The 23,648-nt window shown below is 43.6% G+C and overlaps 1 protein-coding gene across 1 annotated transcript; it reads left to right on the top strand.

The window, feature by feature from the left end:
* Positions 1-15,983: 15,983 nt before the first annotated feature.
* LOC119385672 (uncharacterized) lies at positions 15,984-18,503 on the top strand. Its single transcript, XM_037653069.2, has 2 exons — positions 15,984-16,132; positions 18,147-18,503. The coding sequence occupies exons 1-2, from the start codon at positions 16,103-16,105 to the stop codon at positions 18,486-18,488; spliced, it is 372 nt and encodes a 123-aa protein (XP_037508997.2). The 5' UTR covers positions 15,984-16,102; the 3' UTR covers positions 18,489-18,503.
* Positions 18,504-23,648: the final 5,145 nt, after the last annotated feature.

The following is a 23,648-nucleotide window of genomic DNA, read 5'->3' as shown; positions in this document are numbered from 1 at the left end:
GTGCTGCGTGTTCCTTGCAGGCCTGCAGTTTTTTTTTCTTCACTACTTTTACAAGCGAATAATTTAGTTATCTGCGGACCTCCCACTTGTAATTTATGTCACGCGTACTGCTGCAGAACAAATGTGATGGTGCTTGCTGTCTATTTGTTTTGCTCTCTGCGTTGATTTTATTGGGGCGTAAATTATTGCTAAACCCATCTGCTTGAATATTAATAGTATTTTTGCCCACTTGTATGCGGAATTTATTGTACGAATTTCAGCATCGATATCTCCAATGTTCCTTTGAAAACATAAAAAAAAACTACAGTTCCACTAGCAGATCAAGTAATCTCAGCAATGAAATAACTTGTAACGAAAGAAGGCCAACATTGCGTAGTATTTCCTTGTCTTTTAAAGGAAATGATCTGTTTCAATTAGTACAAGCAACAATGGCTTGAGATAACCTAGAACTGAGAATAAATATACATGCTGTGCAAATAAGGTTTGATCCTCGACTTCGCAAACACGTTGCATAACCTGTGCTGCATTCAAAGAATACGATCTATTTTTTCATGTTGCTTCCATTCTTTTTTCTCATGAAAGATAGCGGGCTAGAACCGCAGTTAACTAGAAGAATATCTTCTAGGGACGGCTGCATACAGCTATTTCGTATAAGAGCGCTTGCTACTCGAAATGTCCGGAAGAGGGTCGTGTCCAAGGAGGCTTGAGAAGTAAAGCTACCCTAATGCAAGATCTAGGGGTATGAGAGTGGCACTTGCATTGAATGTGTTATGAAACTAGTGGTTAACTGAGAATCTTCTTATTCGCAGTCGATGTATTGATCCTTGCTCCCCTACCCTCGGAAGCTTTCTGCACCTAACCTGGTTTTCCACTGCCTCCAAGATCGGAAGCATTGCACAATTTCTGCACCTCATCTGGTATTGCACTGCTTGCGGGATCAGCACACCTTTGACCATGCGATGATTTCGTGTGAGTGACTTCATCTTACGTGACGTGATTGATTCTAACGCCGTAAAAATCCATAGTGATTGAATATCTTAGGTACAGCGCAACATCAGTGGGAAGAAAACGACACACAGGAAACAGCGCTGGCTTTCAGCTAATAAACTTTAGTTGAAAGTCAGCGCTCTTTCCTGTGTCGTTTTTCTTCCCACTGATGTTGCGTTGTATCTGCAATATTCAGCGTGAGCCAACTCGCCCAAATCAAGCTCTTGTTACCATAATGAGTTTACAAATTTTATCAATATGTGACGTCTTCAAGACGTCTTCGAGTCGCCATCACTGCTCACGTGACAGTTTGCTTGGTTCTTGTAGACGCGGCCACCGAAGGTCTCCTTGCTCGTTTGATGAGGCACCTAAGACTTTTGCCTTAAAATGCAACTCTACAATCGAACCACCACTATCAATTTCGTACCACTTTGTCGAAGCGTTTATACTGATTGCTGCTTACACTAATTTATGCTCATTAGATGACTCCAACTTTAATTTATGACATGCCTTAACATCCACTCTATCATATACAACCCTTATCTTAACCCTTATTATCCCGTTGATGGTTTGTTTATCTTTAGCGAGCTTTTCGGGAAACTACCACTGGCGCGTGCCAGGGTGGCTCTCGAAAATATCAGAGTTTCCTGGGTACTCGTGCCACTAAAAAATACTTGTTTGACAACTGTGCCCCGTGATTGAAGCCGCCCTCCGCCACCCTCCGCCCCCAGGCTCAATAAAACGCTAGTCTGCAAAGAAGAAAAAACAGGGCCTTCCCCCTAACACCTGTTACGAGTTTAATATAGATAACGTTTCGGGCATATATAGTGCTGAACGGGTGACGTTCTGTTACTGGCTTCCTTGAAAAGCCTCACACTCTTGGAACGTTTTGTTGGATACCGTGTTACCAGAACTCATCCAGATATATTATGATTACTTCGGGGACAGCGATCTTTCATAATCTAAAGTACCCATCATTCACGTTAGCAGATGAACAGCACTTTATGTGTATTTGAGCACCAACAGAGAAGCAGATGTCATTGAGGAAAACTACAAGCAAATGCTGGCTTCACATTTGCTGCTAAGGTGTTGCAAAAGCTGCCACTCAATATTTTTTTCAAGCGCAACTTATTACAAATTTCGATGGCGCCCCTGCCGCATGCGAAAAAAATCACAGCATATCCACGGAGTGAATGATGATGAGTGGGCGAAGCTGCGGAGGTTCATCGGTAAACCGTGAATCTTCCGTGAATTCTGCCCAGTACATCATCACCGACGTGAGATCGGGCGTGTTTATACTAAAGGTTCGATGAGTTATGACGACTTGCAGCTCACTTTAATTTTACATGTAGGCTGTGAATTTTCATTGTTTAGAAAACCATTGCTTTAGAAAACATCTGGCGTCTTTCGTTAAGCAGCTGGCGTCTTTTCATTTTGCTTTAGAAACATCTGGCGTCTTTTCGTTCTGCTTTTAGAAAACATCTGACGTCTTTCGTTGGTTTATTTCATCAATCAACGGCGTTTTGAACAAAATTTTTATTGTTTAATGACGCACAGGAGAAATCTCACCAGGCACTACCTTGGAGGTAAACAATGGCTGCTAATGGGAATGAGAGACAGAAGAAGTCGGCTTTTAGCTAACACTTACACTTCTACTTCTACTAACGTTTCCTACTGGAACATGCCAATGGCTGCTAATGGGGAATGAGAGACAGAAGAATTCGGCTTTTAGTTAACGCGCACGCTGCGAATTTTTTATTGTTCAACAACGCACAGGAAAAATCTCCCACCGGCACCACCTTGGAGGTCAAAGCGTAAGAATGGTTACGCACTACGACTACTACTACGACTACGAGGGACGAACGGGTGCCGCCTTAAGGAGCTTCGCCCCTAAAAGGTGGCGACAGGTGGGTACACAAACGCCGCTCGCCAAGGTGCGCAGGTCACATGCGTATGTGTATGCGCCGTTTTCCAATTGATGCTTTCTCGGTTTATCGTGTGCTTGCCGGCGATCAGCTATTCCTGATAAGGCAATCTGATGGTTTATCGAGGTCACTTGCCATTTCGCGTTGCCATATTATCATGCCACCTTGCGTCACATTGCCACGTGGCCTCAATATGGCATACGCGCTACGAGACAGCTGAAATAAAAGTGCAATAAAAAAGGAACACACCTACGTAATATTTTCAACCAGATGTCCTTAACCCATATATGTCAAAACTAAAAAAAATAGCAAACCAAATATTTTTTTTTCACAAAAAGTGTACTTCTACAATCAAAAGAAAGCACAAGTTCTTTATTTACTGCCAGGTAAACGCAACACCGTTTTTCAAGCAGTCCTACACATATAGGACACTAAGCATTAGGGATGCTATGTGCAGGTATGGTAAGCCTTGAAACATTTTACGTGCACATCGACATTGCACTTCTTCTCCATGACGTCTTTCATACAAAGCACGCGTTTGCCCGGACAAAGCGGTCGGCACGTGGCAGCATGAAAAGCAAGCAATGTCTAGGCTTGCACATGTTGAGAATGAGGCCTGCTTGATGTGCTGCAGGTGGCGCTAGTCATCAGCTAAAGAAATAGTTATGTTAGACTGCATCAAAGAGGCGTCCTATATGTAGGACACTGGGCATATATGGGTTAAAATCGTTAGGATAATATTGGGAATATGAAGCTGCTTTTTGAAGGATAAAAACCAATTTCGTTTGTCGGTTTATCCAATAAATAATGGAAACAACTTACATAGTACGCTACAGTACTCAGTGAAGGCGGAAGCATGAGAAGCTGCGTAATTAGTGTAGAGTTCTCCTTCTGTACACCTGCGCTCTTTGCGTGGACTCGTCAACCAGATATCGCACATGCTCGGTATTTCTGTATGTAAGCCAGACCGCAACAGAACCGGCGCTCATTCACTAGATCCATTCTAAATTCTCAAAGTTCAGCGGCTGACTGCTGTCAAAGCACGGAAATCTGAGCTACATAAAACTGCTCTTTTTCAATCGGTATGATACACCACTGTATAAAATAATGAATATGTGTAACTTTTCAACAGTAGAAGGTGCTAGCTTGAGAGTTGGTGCGCTTTTTTTTTAAGCGCTAGCGTAACATGAGTAGGTTGCCGAAAATACGTAACCGCGATCGTCCACAAAATCCGATTCCGGGACGGATGTGGCCTCTCCCACCGGAAATGATCATCGCTGACGCCAACAACTGCCCCATAGACTTGCAGCCACTGATTAGGAGAAGAGGAAGTACTCACTCGAAGGGAGCGCGCCATTGTCTGCCGTATCACTTGGCCTTTGACTCCTGTGACGGCGGGTAGGCTAGTGTTGATATCATAGAATATCCCATATACAAGGACGAAGGCCGAAAACGAATAACAACACCATGCATACTTTCATTTACCAAATCATGTGAATAAGCACTTGTTAAGGCGGAAGACTGCATGTTGCTAAAGCATCACTGTAGATTGCACAGCGCCACTAATCGACGGCACACAAGGAATATACACACAAAACAGAACGCTCTGTTGTGTGTGCACCTTTCTTGTGTCCCGTAGATTAGCTGCGCTATACAATACACAGTGAATAAGCAGAATTCGGCCTCTCGCATTGCTTCATTCTTTACAATACAAATGGCCAGCACTGCTTTTGCAGCCCCCTCCCCATTTAAAAGCTTTACAAACGAAAAGCCATTCCGTGTCTTTTCATAAGCTTACGCTTGTGGATTGTCTGGTACATTAGTCTATAGTAATGGACACGATGTGAGACTTCAGAGGAACCGACCTGAAACGCGAGTGATTGTATCTACGTCTTCGTTTTTCCACCAAATAAAAGTGAACAGGGACACAGAAAGGAGATGCGTGTGTTTGTCCTACCTTATTTGGCGCATAAACGAATAGATTACCGCTACCAACTAGTCCGAACGCACACCCTGCTAATGCGATTGTATACGTGCATCACTTATTGCGTTCCCATGGTCAGGCGTCATCACGTCTCCACTTTCTTTCTTCCCCTTTGCAAGGTAGCAGATCAGAGTATACTTGCTAAGGTCGACCTCGCTGCCATTTTCTAATAAACTCGATCTCTCTAGTTTGCATCATAATTTGCTGCTGTCCGTTGGTATTGACAACGAGCATTTATTTGGGTAGCTCACTTTCGCGATCATATTATGTCCCAGTATCAGAGCACAATAACGCAAGTAAGTTTTTTCTAAAACATATTTTTCCTTCGCGAGCATAGATGCCTCCCTTCCTCTCGAGACATTTATTTTTGTAACCACGCAAAGAATTGAATACAGAAGGTCTGCACCATGAAACCTACATGACGCCCGGTGCTTTGTTGCACAGTGCTGGGACACTTTTCATCTTAAGTACATCTATGTAAAATTCTTCGATGCTAATTCATAATTGTGCTCAAGTTCATCAAGAGAATGAGGAATGCGCTTTGACGTTAGATGTAAAAGTCTATATTTCTATATATAGACTTTCATCTATATTTAAATGACCGTACGATCATGATCGCTGAAAGTTTACCAGAGTATAAAAATAATGCAATAATTTCTGTGTTCATTAATAATGACGCTCCAAGTGCTGATGATAAAAGTGCAAGCTGATTGTAAGACAATAGGTCAATATATTTTTAGCAGCGAAGCTTTTCTAGCTTGGCGTAAAATGTCTGTCCTGACCGAAAACTATCATGATCATCAACCGGCACGCGCTCTTTTCGTCCGCTTTGTCATCTTCTGCTTTGCTCCCAGAACACGTGCGTCGATTTCTCCGGCGTGACCTGTAGTCACCTTGATGGGGGAGAGAACGAGTACAGATAGAGAGACAGAAAGAGGCAGAGATACAGAAAGAAACAAATATAAAGCAAGACAAAGAGAGAAATTCTTGCCGACAAAAATTCTTCACGAGGCGGAATTCGAACCCGCCTACCCTCGATCAGAAGGCGGGCGACCTGACCACTTGGCTATCCAGTCTTTTTTCTTTTCTTTCTTTATTGCCTATGTACACTACACGGCTATCCACGCACGCTAGCAGATCATAGCATGGCCTTGTATGGTATAGTGTAGCAAGGGAGTGGGAAAGCTAAGTGAGCGTGTGAAAGAAAGATGTGAGGGCTAAGAGGAGGGAAAGGAGGAGAGGGGAGAGTAATGTATCGCACAAGAAAGAATGAGAAAAAGAGAAATAGAGAGAAAGAAATGCATAACGAGAAAGAAAAAGCGAAAGAGAAGATCAACAAAAGAGAGAGAACAAAATAGAGTGAGAGATGGAGAGCAAGAAAGGGATGAAAGAGGAAGAAAGACAGAAAGAGCAAGAAAGAGAAAGCTATAGAGAGAGAAATAAATAGGCATAAAGATAGAACAAAAAGCATAGCAAAAACAGAGAGAAGAAGAAAGAAAATTGGCTGAACTTGGCAAAACAGCAAAAGCCAGGACTACATAGGTGCCCATCAGCTCTACTGTCTCTTTTGCATTGCGCCTTTAGTGCAAGCTACGCTATGCATGTACACGTAGAAGAAGAATCGGTGGAAACATTTCATGGCGACGAAGGTTTTTCACCCAGTGCTGCATAGGTGCTCCGATGAAGATGACGAATGGTATGGAGATGACTACTACTAGATTCGTCCGGCTTGTGTCAATAAAACGGGTCCACCACTAACGCTGTCGCGGGGATTCATTTAAAAAAATGCGCGAAGTTTGCGCTCAGTCACTCAAAGCTTGGCACAGCGACGATGGTCGTTCCTCAAGCATAATATTACTTACAACACAAAACCTACTTACAACACAGGAAAGCCTACTCACAGCATACCAAACCTAGTTACAACATAGCAAACCTACTTACAACAAACCACCTTAATTATCAAAACCTGGCAACAACCATTTATAACATAGCAGCAAATGGCGTTAGCCTAAACACTTGAGGATTGACCAGGTTCACTGTGTCAAACTTTGCGCGACATAGTGGAAACTTTCCGCATTTTTTTTATTTGCGCGCAATAGATTGTCATGATATTCAAACCAGTTAACCAGATGCACTCTTTGGATATCCTAGGGTATGATTGTAACAAGGCTAGAGTGCCGGTTATAACAACTCCTTGAAGCTGACAACTTTTGAAAATTGAGGAATTGTTATCTGTATTTCTGCTTCCCGTACTGTCGCACTGTCTTCTGGATTCCTCGATTAGAAATGATCACTACTGCGTTTTGCAATACCTTCATTTTATTGCTTGCATTGCCATTGACAATTGCTAAGCACTCTTGTCCTTATCGTGCACTCCAGTGAGCTCTTTGTTAACCTCTTATTGTGTTATCTTCTGAGCACCCAGCACGTGGAAGCTCAGCGCCATATTCCTAACAACGCTCCTTTATCAGTCTCAAACAAGGGATTTCACCATTATGCCCATTACTACACATACCGTGTGCACTGTAGAGTACCTTGGTCTTTAATTTAGTGCAAACCTTTATTCTCACGTTATCTTCTGAGCGTCAGCACGTAGTATTAACAATCAGCAGCACGACTACTATTTCTTAGGAAGCAACATGAGGTTATTACTCCTCATAATCAAATGCTGCAGTGTGCAGGACCGCAGCTCGAGTCAAAGGCGTTCGCACAAGCCCGTCGTCTTCACTGCCTCTCTCTCTTTTCCTTCTCCTCTTCCCTCTTCCCTCTCATCTTTCTATTGCCCTTCCCTAATCGCCTAGTGGGTGGTAGCCAACCGGAAGTTTTTCTCATTAACCTCCCTCTTTCCTTCCTCCCTAATCAAACACACGAAGCACGTGTTCTTGGTTTATGTACATAATGCAGAATATTTCTTTTATACGGAGGCAGAAACCTCAGCATGTTCTGGACGCCAACGCAACCTGAAAAGGTCCTTAAAATATTCATGCAACATGTTTTAGATAAACTGTTTACTCCTTAAGTAGAATATTAACCTAAGAATTTCGTTCTCGTAAGGTTTAATTGACGAAATGTTCTAGTCTGTGATGTGAATCGCAGTTTAGTATGGTTCATTCACAAATTTTTCTGTTCCCTTTAACATTGCCAATTCACGTCTTGTTTTCTGTACGCCGAAGTTAGTGAATCAATGGCGTCTTTCTTATCTGCACAGTAGCTTTTACCTATTTCAACAAAATTCAAATAGTCTTTTTCAATATAGACCATTTCACGTAGTTACGCGGATGTGCGATGTCCCAATTGTAGCCGAAATAAAAAGTAAAAAAACAAAATCGGAGAACAAATAAAATACACATAACTTTATAGTTTACAAAACGAAAAGCCAGGAAATAAATAAAGTATAAGAAAGAGAAAGCCGCAGCCAATATATCACAACGACTATTAACTAAACTCAGTCTTCATTCAATTTAAATCTAATCATGAAGTTTTCTGGAAGATTTAGGCTGGAGAGCGCACAAGGACACTCGGAACCTTTGAATATACCGGCGCGAAGCGCCAGTATATTCAAAGGTTCCTATTGTCCTTGTGGGATCGCTCTATGACAAAGTCTGCAGCGTTGCAGCGCACAGGCGTATGTGCGAGGTATGCTGTACGCTCCATCTTACCATTACCTGGCACCCGGGGCGGGGTGGTCGTGAGTTCTCCCATGACCACGCTCATTACCAGGGAGAGAGGCAGACCCATTCGCATTCCGCGGCGTTCTATAGTCATTAGCGTGAATGCGCCTCTAGTCTCCAGTGTGCTGCCGCAAATAAAGCAAGGCCGACCAAGGTTGCTTTCGTATACACGGTTACGAGGAACAACAGGCCATTCTCACTTGCTAATATTTCTCAGGTTACTTCCTGGAAATAGCATCACAGTATCGAAAACCAGAATACACACCTGATAAGCCAAACAAATTTTTTGGGGCAGTAAGGATGACCTTTAACTCATAATATGCATACATGTGAAACCCGCGCTATCGAAATCGGCGGCGAAAGTACAAAATTTCGCTCTTGCGGAAATTTCGTTGGCCCGAGAGTGCAGCAGAGAGGACATGGAATTTAAAAAAAAAGATTTCATTTCCAAAAGTCAGTAAGTTTGCTTTGGCGGGCCTTACCATGAAGCAGTTAGATGCCTCTCGATCGCGAATCTCGTTTACGGCACAAAGTTCGCCCCATGCACTGGTCAGTGACGGCGGCACTGCGCTGTCACCAGTACCGTCATCAAGTGCGCCTACAGGCGAACCTTCTTTCGGTTCCGCTGGATCGGCGCGGATCAGCGCAGAACCGTGGACAGCGAGCTGCGCGCAACGCCGAATTCTCTTCGGCGATGTCCATTTTTTCCTGCCCTTTTTCACCTCACTGATGATTGCAGCCTTATATTCCAACGTGATGAACTTCCGCTTTGTCGTTGGAGGCGGCATCTTCGCTGGCAGAGAAATCGGACGAAGGAATCGCAACACACAGTTCACGTTGCACTGAGCGACCAAGCAAACGCTCCACAAATGGCTGCACACACGCGACCATGTGCGCGCAAAGCCGACAAAGCAAAGCACAGAGCCAAGCCAACGAACGAAACTCCATGAGGAATGTGGATTTGGCTACGTAGTCCGCGATAACGAGCAGGTGTTTCGGCAAGCCATCGTCATCATCATTGTCGCCAGCTTTATGTTTTTTTTGTAAACGATGGCGGCTGCTTCTCAAGTGCGCTGTAGCGATAGTGTTGCACAATTTCAGTACAGCATGAATGTATTTCAGCAGTTTTTGAATGTGGTAAATGTTGCGAGCGTAGATTATTTGCGCACTCGTGTTTCAAAAACTTCGTTAATGAGGGACTGCGGTATGAATATATTTCGTAGTCGCGAGTTACTAGATGCATTGACTCCTACGGGCGTTCCCTGGTGCTCCGAAAATACTTCGTTGCGGTGAGAGTTTCGTTCTCTCGAGATTTTGTTATCGTGAGTTTAGACTGTAGTATGGACCGGTGGCGAGTAGTGGGATTTAGCCAATTTTTGTGGCGCATATACCCGTTCATGATGGGCCGCGGCGATGACATGATACGCCAGCATGCGAGACTCTAAGGCTGATTTGCCACTAAATGAAAGGCACAGGACAAGCGCTATTCAAATCATAACAGACATGATGTTTTTTTTTTCGGAAGTCGCATCGCATCTTTTTTTTATCGACACTTTCAACGTATATCTCGTCGACAATTTTTCAAGTGTGTGTTTGATGATCTTCTGGAGCATTGCTCGGAGACACTCTCGTTAGAACTTACGGGGAGAAGTTCATAAGGATGTCTTCGATAGAGAAAAAAGGAAGTCGCAGAGACCATTTATCATGCGATAATTTTCTTTTTCCTGTTTTGTTTGAGGTGTTAGAGAAAGGAGACATGGGCTGTTTTCGTTGACTTTTCTATCGGGCTACAAATATATTAGACAAGGCCAAGTTCTGTTTTCCCTAGTGTATTTGCGTGGGATCGGCTTCCTGTTAGTGATAGCGCAATTCCTGCTTCGTGGTACAAATACCCGAAAGCGCTCCTCAGACTTCCGGACTGCTGGCCATGTTGCTTACTGCTTGGTACCGCTGCACTCTTTTACACACGGCCAACGACGTTCTTTTCAGAAAAGGTGAGGTCCCTCCTAGCCATGGTTTTCTTCACATTCTGTGGTCTGTATAGCTACATATAGATCGTGCCATTATTTTATCATTTATTTCTTCAAGTCAAAATGATTGTAACAGAATATATGGTTACGATCGGAGCATTTTTGTTTTCAAAATGATGTTTTGTTACGTTTTTTTTTTTGCCAATTTTAAGCGGAAGTAATTTTAGATCACATGGAAGAAAAATTATTAGCTCCCTGCGTGCGTCCAAGCTGCGCTTTTCAATAATTTTGTTTTTATTATTAGTTCTGTGAGAGTAGTGGCATGTGCGATCTTCATTTCAGCATCTTGTGTATTTAGCGTAGCTTTCAGGAGCTTCCATTCACTTGATTGCCAATTAAACTAAATATTTACAATGTATTTTAAAGGACAAACGAGGGCAGCTGCCGAATACGTCACTGTTTATCTAATGCTTGCCCTTGTGAAGGCATAGTGGAGTAGTAGGCAAAGCGTAATTGATTGAAAGGGCAACTTAACAAAAAAATAAAGCTGGAAAATGCATTATTGCTTCTGTGACGCTTTTTTACGATGTAGTAGCTTAGTAAGTCGCATGTAGCGACGACTGACAAGACGGAGCGGTCAACGGAGACAGACAATAAGAAAAGGGGAAGGGAACTTACCATTATCTCTTAATTGTTGCGCAGAAACCGCAAACTACAAGAAAACTAGACTGAATAATTAAGTTAGAGTAGTGAGCACCGAACCCTCAGCTTCCATATTACGTGTGTAGTGCTCTCGGCGATTGAGCAGCGACTGCGATTGTTCTGCCGTCAACGTTAGCCGATTTGTGTGAAATATGACTTATGCATGTTTTCTTCTTGTCATTTGTTCCATGATACCCCACTCCCTCATTGCTCCTCATGAGGATTGTAAGATATATGGATATAAATATAAATAAATGAAAGTGTTTGCCAATGCCACTGCCTGTAATAGAGGAGTAAGAGCCTCCTTTGGTAACCACAGATGAAACGCAGTATGCTAATTTATGAGTAAGCAAACTTGCAAATAAACCTTCTAATGCAACTTGAAGTTCTTGCGGATTGTCTTTGCTTTTTGCGGGTTTCATGTGTCTATGCTTATCACGAACGACAGTCTGTCCGTTCCCCTAATCTTGCTCACGACGAGATGGCGTTTAGTGCGTGTGTTGCTTCAAGACTTTAAGACTTTTAGCACTAACGCTGTCATCTTTCTCACCTTATAGGGTAATTATATTTTAATAATTTGTGATATGCGCGTTTTGTATGAAAATCCCGGCAAAAAAGACCGCCTCGTTTGCATATACCAAACATTTCACACGCAATCGTACATGAATTATCTGTGGAATCGGTGTCGTGAAGGGCGTCCACGCAAAGCAAAGGTACCATGAAAAAGTTTTAGTTACCTGACGTGGGAATGGAACCTAGGCTTTCTGCGCGGCAGTCAAGTATGCTACCGCAGAGCGACGCCACTACTTCAAACTGCTTCGCAAAAACAAAAAAGAAAAAAGTTAAACCTGTAGAGGCGCTATGTCGGAAGAGGAGCGGCTTTGGCACATACAATATTGCATCGCAGAAGGGCAGAAGAGCGCAAGGGGGGTACACCGCTTGTGAAATGCCGATTGAGTGACCGGTTTAAGGCTTCCCGCGCATTGCAAATGGACTTAGCCATTATTCATAACATTATTCGTAAAAGTCATCAGCAACAGCAGGAACAGAGTGTCCTTCTACATGAGTGTGCATACTGCCTTAGAGTCACGTAGTTGGTACTTCGCTACTTCGAAAAATAGTGAATTATAGTGCAATGGGCATTGTGCAACAGTATTTGCTGTAGTCGCCCTAGGAGAGTTTGCGACGCGCGCAGACATTGCTGCCCTCACTACAAGGTTGAGGTGCCCGCCGACAAGTGGAGCATGGCAAGCAATTGAGAACGCGATGCGAACGGCGTCCGATGACGGTATCACGTTACACTCTTAAAGGTGAAGCTTAAGCATACTGCAAGTTTTAACACCAAAGTGTTTTATGCCAAGGCCTACCAAGAACTAAAAGACGTCCTCTCCTGTATCCGCCCAAGCAACTTCGCTTGCCCAAGTTTAACTCGGTTGCGGAACGGCTAATATGCTACCGGATACCATCTGTGCCAATTCGGCAGCTACTCTGCCATAGCGGCCAATACGGCATCTGGGTGCCGGTGGTGAACGTGCCCGTAAAAGCTCATAGCACGCCCCGTGTACTTCCTCGAAACACTCACGGCGACAAAGCCATCCCAGAGTTAACATAAAAAGCCATTCTGCGGGAAATGCAAAAACGGATAACACCCATTCTATTGCGCGTTGCCTTGTTCTTGGAGTGAACCTTCACTGTAACTTTTTTGAGATTGCTTCATGGTTGAAAGTGCTGGGGCGCGAGGGGGGGGGGGGGTTGAAACAAGATACATTACTTTGCGGCAGCTCATTTATTATTACAGAAAAAGAAATGCGTTTTACTTTTATTACTGACACACATGGGTAGTTTTTTGTTATTTATGACATAGACTTGCCCTTAAGGCATAATATTTGTTTGTATATTTGTATTACATATGCGCCGTCAGGCCGGTGTCGTGTATAAAGTGAAGAAGTGTCTTGTGGTATGTGTTGTGTATCCATCGGTCATATCTGTTTGTGTCACTGTAGGGAAGGCCAGCTTGCAGGAGATGACGGAAGCGTTCCGACTGTATACATACATAGTAAAACAACAAACTTCTACAGCTACACTACTACGAAACCTGAGCAAGTGCGTAGCATGGGCACCCAGTGATTCCCGTTCGTAGAGTTCCCAATGCTCGCTTTACCAAACATTCCACGACGCGAATGTTTGAGATAAGCACGTTGGGTTTCTCCTGCACGAGTAGAATCTTGTTAGGGAGATTCACAAACTCGATGTGTGACATGCGCGATACTTTTTGCTGCACGTTATGGACTTGCTTCTTGCTACGGCATTTGAGATACGTGTCGCCTGCAGTGAGTTCCGGGAGGTTGTTTCCCCCTTCAGATTTGACGCCGTAGAGATACTGTGAGACGAGAAATCGAGTGATCTGTCAGGCCTTCTCTTGCGCGGCGCCGGAGTTAGCCGCATGTTTTCCAAACGTTTTTTAACAATTTTAAGTTAATTATTCAATTAATTCTTGGTTATTTGTGTTAATTAAATTATTTTAGGCATTGTTCATCCATTTCAACCTGGTTTTTAGCATTGAAGGCCTTGTTGTGGCCCGTATTAAGTGCTTCACTGTGAGCGTGACCACGCCACATTAGATCCATGGATGGACTACAAACCGGCCCCCTAAAGCGCTACGCACTTAAAATTGTTTAGGAGGAACCTGTTAGCAATATTTCCGGGATTTTTTAAGAAACCTTCGTTACCATTCCTGAGTTTCTTTTCACATTGCAGAAGATTAGCGACCACACGGGGCATAGAAATACATTTTTTGAAATACTTATCTCTATAGATATCTGTGCCTCTATCAAGTGTTCCTGCTACACAGCTTCCTTTCTAGTACGCCAAGTGGTATGGATAAGTGGCGTAAGTCAGCTTGAAACGCTGGGGTCATCGGCGCTCACTTTAACGTTTGCAAAACTTTCGCATACGTAACAGTTTTGCCATTTCTGTGCCTATGCCACGTGCCGTGTTTGTCAAGGCCAACGTGTATGTCTGTGCGCAAAATATATCCATTATTGTTCTTCACAGTTCCTGCGAAAGACGGACGAAGCGATTACTGAAGAATGTGCGCACTCCAGGAAACCGTCTATCGATCACGTATCAGGAAGGTTTCTGATAATTGCTAATCATGCAGCTTTCATTGTACAACAAGGCTGACTGATGCAGTCTTTCGCCAATGCCTTGTACCCTGAGAACGTTATCCTCGTATTAATATTGTCGTACATGCTTTCAAATCACGATATCGAGCTTCGAATGACGACACCCTCTCTGCAGAGCATGTGACCTGATCTACTTAAAGGTAGCTTCGGGCTCACGATCGCCATAGCTCAGGGCCCGAGAGGAGCACAACAGCGCATCTCTAGCGAAATCGGTAAGTAAAATGTTTGGCGTCATTCTCTGAATATTCATTATATAATAAATTCTAACGTTGCGACAGCAAACACAAAGAAATGACAAAGAAAGAAATACACAAATACCAGTTGTTGGACAAAAGGAAATTGCGTAAAGCTTTCAGTAATTATGTCCCTGTTATAAAACTTCTGTTCATTAGTGCAACCGTTGAACTAAGCACTATTTAGAGCTCTAGTGAAAAACATGTTATGACTGTGCCTTGTTATATTTTTTCTGAGTGTACGTGCAAAGAACGGCTTCATGCTACCAATAAAATTCCCCAGTAAGGAACATATTATGAGTGTACTTTGTTAGAATTTTATATGTACGTACGTGCGAAGAACGGCTTAAGGCTACCGATAAAAAGTAAAAATAAGCATTGGCAACAAAGCTCTGCAATACACATGTTATACGTTGTAAAGGCACGTTCACACCGAGCCTGGTCCGGGAAGCGGAGAGGCGGATCCGGAAAGCGGACGCGGATTATCCGCAAAAGCGGAAAACCCGCGGCCGTTTGCCCGGATCGCTCCCGGACCGATTTTCTCCGCGCGGAAAAGTTGGACGCTGTGGCCGCAGCCAATCGGGGCTTGAGACACGCGCGCGCAGTGTCGCGTGCCGCAAGATTGCGACACGTCCACCGTGGATTGGTGGTTTGCTCCGCTCCCGCGGCGGAGCGGGCGGAAGGCAACGCGGTCGGTCTGAACAGCCGCGCGCCCACGCTGCCTCTCCGCTTTGAAAATCCGCTTGCACGATTGCGTGCTCCGCGTTCGGTGCGAACGTGCCTTAAGTCAGGAAAACCTAAATAAAGGAGGATACAGACACTGCCAAATACTGTATGGCGTTCTAAGCGTCCTACCCCTGTCATGTGTGCGCGAAGGCAATATATTGCATTTTCCGTTTGAATACAAATACAGTGCATTCTTATTGCCAATATATAATACTTGCATTTCATGCACAAAGCTCAATCGATATATATTGCTTTATTCTATAACTGATATTCATCTCTTCTAACATTGCAGACATGAAGCATATTTTTTCAACTGCCTGCTTATTAGTTGTCCTTGCTGCAGCAGGTAAGTTGAATTTTGTCATTTACGTGATATTTGTAATAGTGCTCGTTTAGTTGTGGTACTACAAATATAACGGTATTTCTTCATGAGATGCACACTCATTATGAGCAGATGAAGAGTGCAGAGTAAGCTGTATGCATGCATTGCGTGTTTCATTTCTGATAAGTTCCTACTTATTGAAGTTTTCTGCCACACGATTATTATGCATATTTCGTTCTGTTACGACATGTGATCTCTTTTGATTTTCATTTCAGCGTGGGCTTCCCCCCTTTCAGAAGATGAAACCGAAGTTATCGACTCCTCAGAGACCGCTTCGAACGACCTAGCAAATGATGCCATTGCACTTGGCCAGATCCTACGCGATGTGGCAGCTGATATGGCGCAAAGTAGAACATTTAACGAAAAGGTAGGAAAGAATCTTTTTGCACTAATCTCACCAATAGCGAATGTAGGTCCCGCTTGATACATGGCTTTGGTTGCTTTACACACTATTTATTTTACTATAACAGGCAGGAAACAATTTTGAGCCCATGCATGGTACATATTTTACTGACAATCAAAAGAAAAAAAAAACTTTCTTCAAAACGGCGCAGCTGTCCTGTACAACAGCTGAACCTTTAATGAAGCATTCCTTGTTCGGCATGTCACAACAACACACGCAAGCACCGGCTCAAGTATACTTATTACGTGAAACTTTACGCACACAACACTAACAGCCTCTGAAGCCCGCGATCATAATGTAAAGGATGACTGTGAAGAAGAGAATGCGATGTGATACAGGTTTTGTTATAATTTCTGAGCTAAAGCTGAAGAACAAGTTTTTTCCCGTGAACGCTACTAAAGCATTATTCAATTCGATGGTCTTCCTGTTCCTAAATCACATTTTTATGTGATCGCCGCTTTTTTAATCATGATCCGAAATATAACGCATGAATTGGGTTATACTGAATGTAACAAAAGCATGATGCATGCGAATTACACGTAAACAGATGATTAAACTGTGAAACGGCTAACATTTACACAAGCAGTGATTTCCAACCGACCTGGAAGTTGAAGTACAATCAGTAATTCATATATTTTTTCGTTTGATTCCTATCACTCCAAATTCAATTATGTTAGCATTGCACCTTAGGCGGCAGAAAATTGCAGCCTATATATAGACTGCGTTAGATCAGATTTGGCGATGCTGAAGGAGCTACCTAGCAGGTGCGGTAGACAAAATCAATGATGCCTTGCGTTTCATGGTCAGATTTTGTTGCCCCTAACATGTACTCGGTAGGTAGTTACACGTGCGCCAGAGCTGCGCCCACGTAGTCCTTTGGTTGTTCACCCATGCAACGACTTTTTATTACGCACGTATACGCGGAGAATACAAAGAAAGAAAAGCTTACTCTGGTTCCCACGTGTTCTAGGGAGGGGACGAGAGAAAGGTTGAATGAAGTCGTAGTGGGACGATTTTTTTCCTCTATAGCTTAGTGTGCTCCAGCGACCGGAGAACAAAAGAGCCTGCGCATGAGTCGTTGCAAGGGCTGTTAATGAAAATGTGAAATGGAATACAGCGAAGCGTGAAGTGCTGAGAAACAACATAATAAGAAATGCACACAATACGGTGCGTTTACTTTTAAGGTAACGAAATCGTCCTTCGCGTATTACTCAGCCTAAACCAGGAACAATTCCGCACAGTTTTCTGAAAAAATTTCAAAACTATTTCTTCTTAAAATCACAGATTGTAAATGAAATTGCGTTAGCCTCCGCACCGTTTCACCATGTGTGACGCGGAGGCTAGGTATGTGCTGCGAAATGCAACAGGACTCCCCTGTAAACATTGGTGCTCAGGTGCGTAATGTATGAGTTTTCTGATACTTCTTCACAAAGTTAACAGCCTGTACTACTTCATTGTTGATTAAAGGACCCCTAATCACTCCTAGTTCAAAGACGAGAGAGTGAATTTTTGCTCACGTTCACTACCCTTCCTACAGGCACTATCGCCTCTTCGCCACTTATTTCTTCATACAACGCGTGGACAATGCCAGCGGCCAGCGTTGAGCCTATCAGGATTCCGGGTGTTTTGGCTACACTCCGTTATCTCCACCTTTGCTGTAGAAAACGCACAAAACGAAGTGAGATCAGTTTATCGCGCGCCATAGTCATGCGAGACAAGACATAGCTGGTGTGCGTTCTGCATGACAAAACAGGGTAGGAGACAACTCACAATATATAACCCTCGTAGAGCGACCAAAGAAAGCTCATTGCCTCATGACGTCACGTAGACACACTGCTGACACTACTAAATACGCTGAAAAGACAGGAAACAGCAGGAGATAATAAAGCGCTCCTTCGTATTTTCAAATATTGTTTAGGGAACCTTTCAGCCATATTGCCATGCTTATCAACTCTGATACCTTCTTGTTATTTTACAGGAAGAAGAATACTCTTTCCGTAGCTTCTGGGAGAAATTCAAGGCATCAATGAAAAAGGCAGGAAAGAAAGTTAAGGCGGCTTTCAAGACTGTAGGGAAACATCTTAAAGAGCCTGTGAAGGTCGCCGCCACAGCCGCCGCGAAAGTTGCCTTTGAGAAAGCTCAGGAAATACTGAAGAAGAAGGCTGTGACGTTGGTTGCAAAAATTCTCGAGAAATCAGTTCCTACCTATGCCGTAGAAGATAATGTTAACGAGGCACACTTCTTCGAAGAATTGCGTGTGCGAATAGACCAAGTGGGACAGCGACTCATTATTCAAGGGCAAGCGTTGAACGCTTTGTAAGGAAAATTGTTTGCACCCGCTATGTCATGTTTTTCTACACTGAAGAACGGCTACGGTGCCTATAGACCTCCAGGAGACGTCTTTTGTAGTTTGGCTGTGAATTCCTTCACGTCCTTACTTATTATTACAGATATGAGCCTGGCATGGATGAGTTGGAAACGAACGATGCTCGCCACTACGTACGTCCACTAAGTTTATTTAGTACGGCTTGACCTGGCGCACGTCCCGTCACGATCATCCGCGGATCGGTGCCTCAATGTGCTGCCGCAGGGCTCACGTCTAATATTGGTCACATAGAATGACTATTTCTTTTCGTGGGCGTAAATATTCTTGCATTTCCATGGATTGTAATATATATTTGATTCTACATGAAAATATCCACAATAAAATATCAATACATTGCTAAATATTGCAGCCTGTTTGATCTTTAATTTTTCGTGTGTGTCTGTTCGTCATAGTCAAGGCCTCGCCGTCGCTTCGTGGCAATAGTATTTACTGCCAAAATTTTCCGGGACAATAACTTTAGGGTAATTGTTTTATACAAATCACACAGTATCTTCATGAACGAAAGAGTGGGAAGAGATCAAGGACTCGCTTCCTTATTAGGCTTTGCGTCTAATACAATGCGGGGAACGCATGGGGGGCATTAACTGTAGCTTTTAACTGCAGTGTAGTATTTATGACTTCAATAGAAAATAAATAATGTAAACGTGAAAAGCCTGCTACCTCCGGATATCATAATAGGATGCAGTAATTACAGTGCTACAATAATTTCTTAAATCGTCATTTTCTTTCATCTTCTAGACATCATCTCTTTGACACATGCCATCAATTGTTATCTCCTTCGCTAATATTTTAGAACTTATTTATTCAGGCCCAAAGAACCTCTATAGCCTACATTCGCTGCAGTTGCCTATTCTTAGGCAGTACTAGCGATTGGCGTTATATATGAGTAAGCCGCACTATACCGAAAGACGTGGATGCTCTTGACCAGGTTTTTTTCTGCCTTATTGGCTTGACATGTCAGCTGGTGTCGGAAATCACCGCATGTATAAGGCGTTTACCGCTCTCGTAAGTTAAAGTAGAGCGGGAGCGCTTGCGTTTACCTGGTAGTTTTTAAAGCAGCTCTTGTTCTAAGAAGCAAATTGCGAATTTCGCGCGCCACAGACTCCGCAGCTCATTTGTTGCAGAAAAACGTTGACTACACACCACGCATGAGTATTTATCGAATGAGATCAGTGAAAGCCTGATTAAAGCTATGCGCGCTATCTCTGAGATCTTTGATTTGCTTATTATTGAACTGTTATATTTCAAGGATAATGAATTTCCTTTGTTTCCTCATGTGTTTACTATTAAAGCTGGATTTTAAAGTTCAATATAGCATTAGTATTTCTAACATATATATTTTTTCGATAAGAAGAAACTGGCATAAAGGGGACAAAGTTATGGAACTTTTAATGGAGTTGTTGTTCCCCAACAACTCCTTAAATAGTTCGAAAACCGAGAGAGATATAAAGGAGCTTACGAAAGGGATATAATGCCAGCCTACTCTTCAGGGAGGGCGTGAGAGAACAATATGTTTATTACACGATGTAAAAAGCGAAAATAGCGAAAAAAAAAGATTTTTCAAATCCTAAAAAGAAGCAACGACAAAGAGCATAGAGTCTGCCAGCAAAAATGGAGCGTGCACGCAGGAACAGGAAAAGAGCACGCTGTTCACAATAATTACAGAACCATACGAAGAAAGGTTCGGGCCCTAACAATAATGCGCTATTAACAGATAAGCGAAGTCAGTTTTGTTGTAGAATGTAGGAAGGTACATTGAACCTTCAATTGGGCCTAGTTGGTACATAATCCTCAGAATAGAGTTACATTGCAAACACACGAGAAGCGCCATGAAGAAAAGACATGACACACACAAATGCACGTGTGCGTCGTGTTTTCTTCGTGGGGCTTCTTTTGTGTTTGCACTGTATTTTTAACCTGAGAACACATGGCGCCTGGTCGTATGTATATACAAGCAGAACCTATCTCATCAATAGCCGATCATTATGCACCTTAGGCCAAATGTGCTATATTTCATAAGAGCGATATGCGCGCGATAGGTACTTTATAACATTTACCTGGCATCACGTGCACAGCTACTATGTTCAGGACGGCCAACAGTTACCTTAACTTCATAAATAACGTTGAATTTCAATAGCATGTGCGAGGCACCTGAATATTTTGAGAAAAGGTGGGTCTCTTCTTTCTCACATAATTTATCTGCCAATAAGTGATAAATTTAAAGCTTCGACTATTCACTTAGTAGACTTAGATAAAAATAGGCATTGTTGAGGTACGTGCAAACATTTAAAATAGGAAGAAACTATTTTATATAGATATAGCTCCTGATGTATAGATAACCTGACTTTATTCATTATGGGCAAGGTGTCCTTCACAGTAAATATTTCTGACGACTCTACCTTCTATTTGTATAGGTTTTAGAAAGCGCTTATAAACTGCGTAAGCATTCAGTGCAAAAAGACAAGAAAAAGTGTTCCGCGCATAAAAGTAACGTCTTTTGTGTTTACACACTTTTCGGTGTGCCATTTTCTCATTTGATCCCGAAAAAGGTCATCTAGCATGAATCCACATAAGTTTTGTTACATGGATGAAAGAACTTTATTGTTTGTCCGGCAGATTAACGGCCCGGGCTCAGGTCTCCCATGTCGGGACGTGAAGGCCTTGCCTCTCCGCCGCTTCACGGGCCTGCTGGACTGCCCAGAGTTTTGTTACAGTGAGGTTTTTTAAGCGATGGCGTTCCAGACTATCCTTTTTAGATGGTTTTTATTGCGCTGAGCTTCGAATGACTCTGCCTTCAGTTGAGAGCATCCCAACTCTCGTGCTCCTGCGCTTTTAATTCATTTCAATTCCTGACTCAGCCCGGAACGCGCAATTAAATAAGAAGGTTATTTAATACTAGCGAATTTATAAATATGCGAGCGCTTCTGCGTAGTCATGCCTGAACGCCATAGGTTCGAGGCATCAGTGAGAAATTGGCCTGTGTACTACGAGGAGCAGCAGTCGACGCTGTTCACAAGCCTGTCTCTCTGTATGGTCAGTAGTCTCCTACCACCTCGTCCGCAAGGCCATGCACCTGAGGAAAAGGCACAAGGCATGGTGTGCAAAGTTGCCTCCCCCGAATGCCCCTCGTCCTATATTGGTGAGACAGAAAACTGCCAAGAAGAAATTCCTCAGTATAAGTATTCACTGCGCTGCCTAAACAGATGCCGTGGCAGGATACCACGAGTTTCCTTATCATCGAAGTATCTCTGACGCCGCGGTTCTCTTGGAGAGAGAAAACTGGCTCTTTGTGAAATTCCTCCACCGCCAGCAGATGCCGGGAAACAGCACTCCTATGACAGAAACCCTTCCTGCCGTTCACTCTTACGGTCTACGAAAAGAATCAGCGCGCCTGTCAAATTGCCCAGAGCGCACATGGGCACAGCTACGCAGGGGCGTAGCCAGGGGGCGGGGGCGGGGGCGGTTGGAGGAGTTCAAACCCCCCGAGCATATTCAATTTTGCTTGCGTATATATACACGTACAGTACGATCCGCTCTTAAAGGGAACAGTCGAATGAGAGGGAGATAACATTCTTTAATGAAATTGCCCGGAGAGACTCGAACGGCCCCTTAACGCTAGTGGATGTGGAAAGATTGCTCGTACACGTTACTAGTCTATCGTAAGGGTGTGGAACTGTCAACCACCAGTAGTGTTATGCAAACCTAAGCCATTATGCTTTTGTAGGAGAGCGAAATCCGGACATACCCGAAACGCACCTGTTCGCTTTACCAGTGGACCCGTCTGTACATAGACGAACGCACGCAGCAACATACACTAAGTATGATTGAACACCCCCCCCCCCCCAAAAAAAAGAGAAAATTCTGGCTACGCCGCTGCTTCTACGCGACACGCCATTTCATCCCCACACAAGGAGCCGGTCCGATTTTGGAACTACGGTAGTGTGAATTGAATTGCAGCTGGAGCTTTCGCTCTCTTTAACTGATTAAGTTTTCTGCTTCAGTCACTTCGTCTAATAAGAAAGGGAAAATAGAGAACCACCCGTTTGTATCAAGAAGCCACAGGAAATCCATACGGATTTCTCACAAATAAAGCCTCTTAGTTGCCGAAAAATTCGTCCTGGTCCGGGGTCCGAACCCGCGACCAACGCCTTTCTGGGGCGGTCGCTCTACCAATTGAGCTAACTAGGAAGCTAGCAATTGGCAGCGCTAGGGCAAATTCATCGACAACACGAAGCAACTGGACACCTATTGCAAATCAGTTCTGGGGAATCCCGCAAGGCGGCGGAAGGGTTAAGAAAGGGAAAATAGACAACCACCCGTTTGTAGCACAAAGCCACAAGCAAATCCACACGGACTTCTCAGAAATAAAGCCTCTTAGGTGCCGAAAATTCGTCGTAAGCAAACATTACACTTCGTGTAATGTTTGCTTGCGCTTTGTATGCGGAAGTCATGCGCCCATGCAGTGAGCGACAGTGTTCGGGGGCAGTTGAGTATGCTGTATATTTCTGGTTATCCGTTACCTGTACTTGTGGCAACCTGTGAAAAACTAGCGAAGAAGTTAAAAGGCAACGGTACACGGTGCAGTGTATTACATGGACACCCCGGAATCGCGTCCCCGTGGGAGGAGGCTATGCAGTCATCCCGTACCAGCACAAGGTGTCGCATAACTTAAAGAATGCAGTGCAGCGCTACGATGTGAACGTTGTGTTTTCAGCTCCACAGATAATGCCGCATTTATGTGCTAGGGTAATGAATGTGATTGACAAATCACCTAATTCCAGTCCTTTTGTTCACCTTGTTGAACACAGTTCGAAGTTTGTCCCCTGCACCTGCGCCGTGGTTTATGAATTTCCTTTTTCTTGTGGGCGGGTGTATGTGGGGCAAACGGGTAGGTGTGTAAATGTTCGGTTAAAATAGCATCTTAAGAATTGGTCCACAGATGGCGATCCTCACGCGTCTAAGCATTATAGGGAGTGTAAAGTAGGTAACAATACCAAGTGCCAACCGCTTTTTACCAAATCCAAGATTTTGTATCGTCACAGGGACCGGTGCACCCGAGAGCCATCCAAGCATTCAAGATTAACACTAAACGTG

The sequence above is a fragment of the Rhipicephalus sanguineus genome, chromosome 3, assembly GCF_013339695.2.
Source record: "Rhipicephalus sanguineus isolate Rsan-2018 chromosome 3, BIME_Rsan_1.4, whole genome shotgun sequence".
In the NCBI taxonomy this organism is placed as follows: Eukaryota; Metazoa; Arthropoda; class Arachnida; order Ixodida; family Ixodidae; genus Rhipicephalus; species Rhipicephalus sanguineus.
The sequence above is the reverse complement of the archived record's forward strand: the minus strand, read 5'-3'. Positions and strand labels throughout refer to the sequence as shown.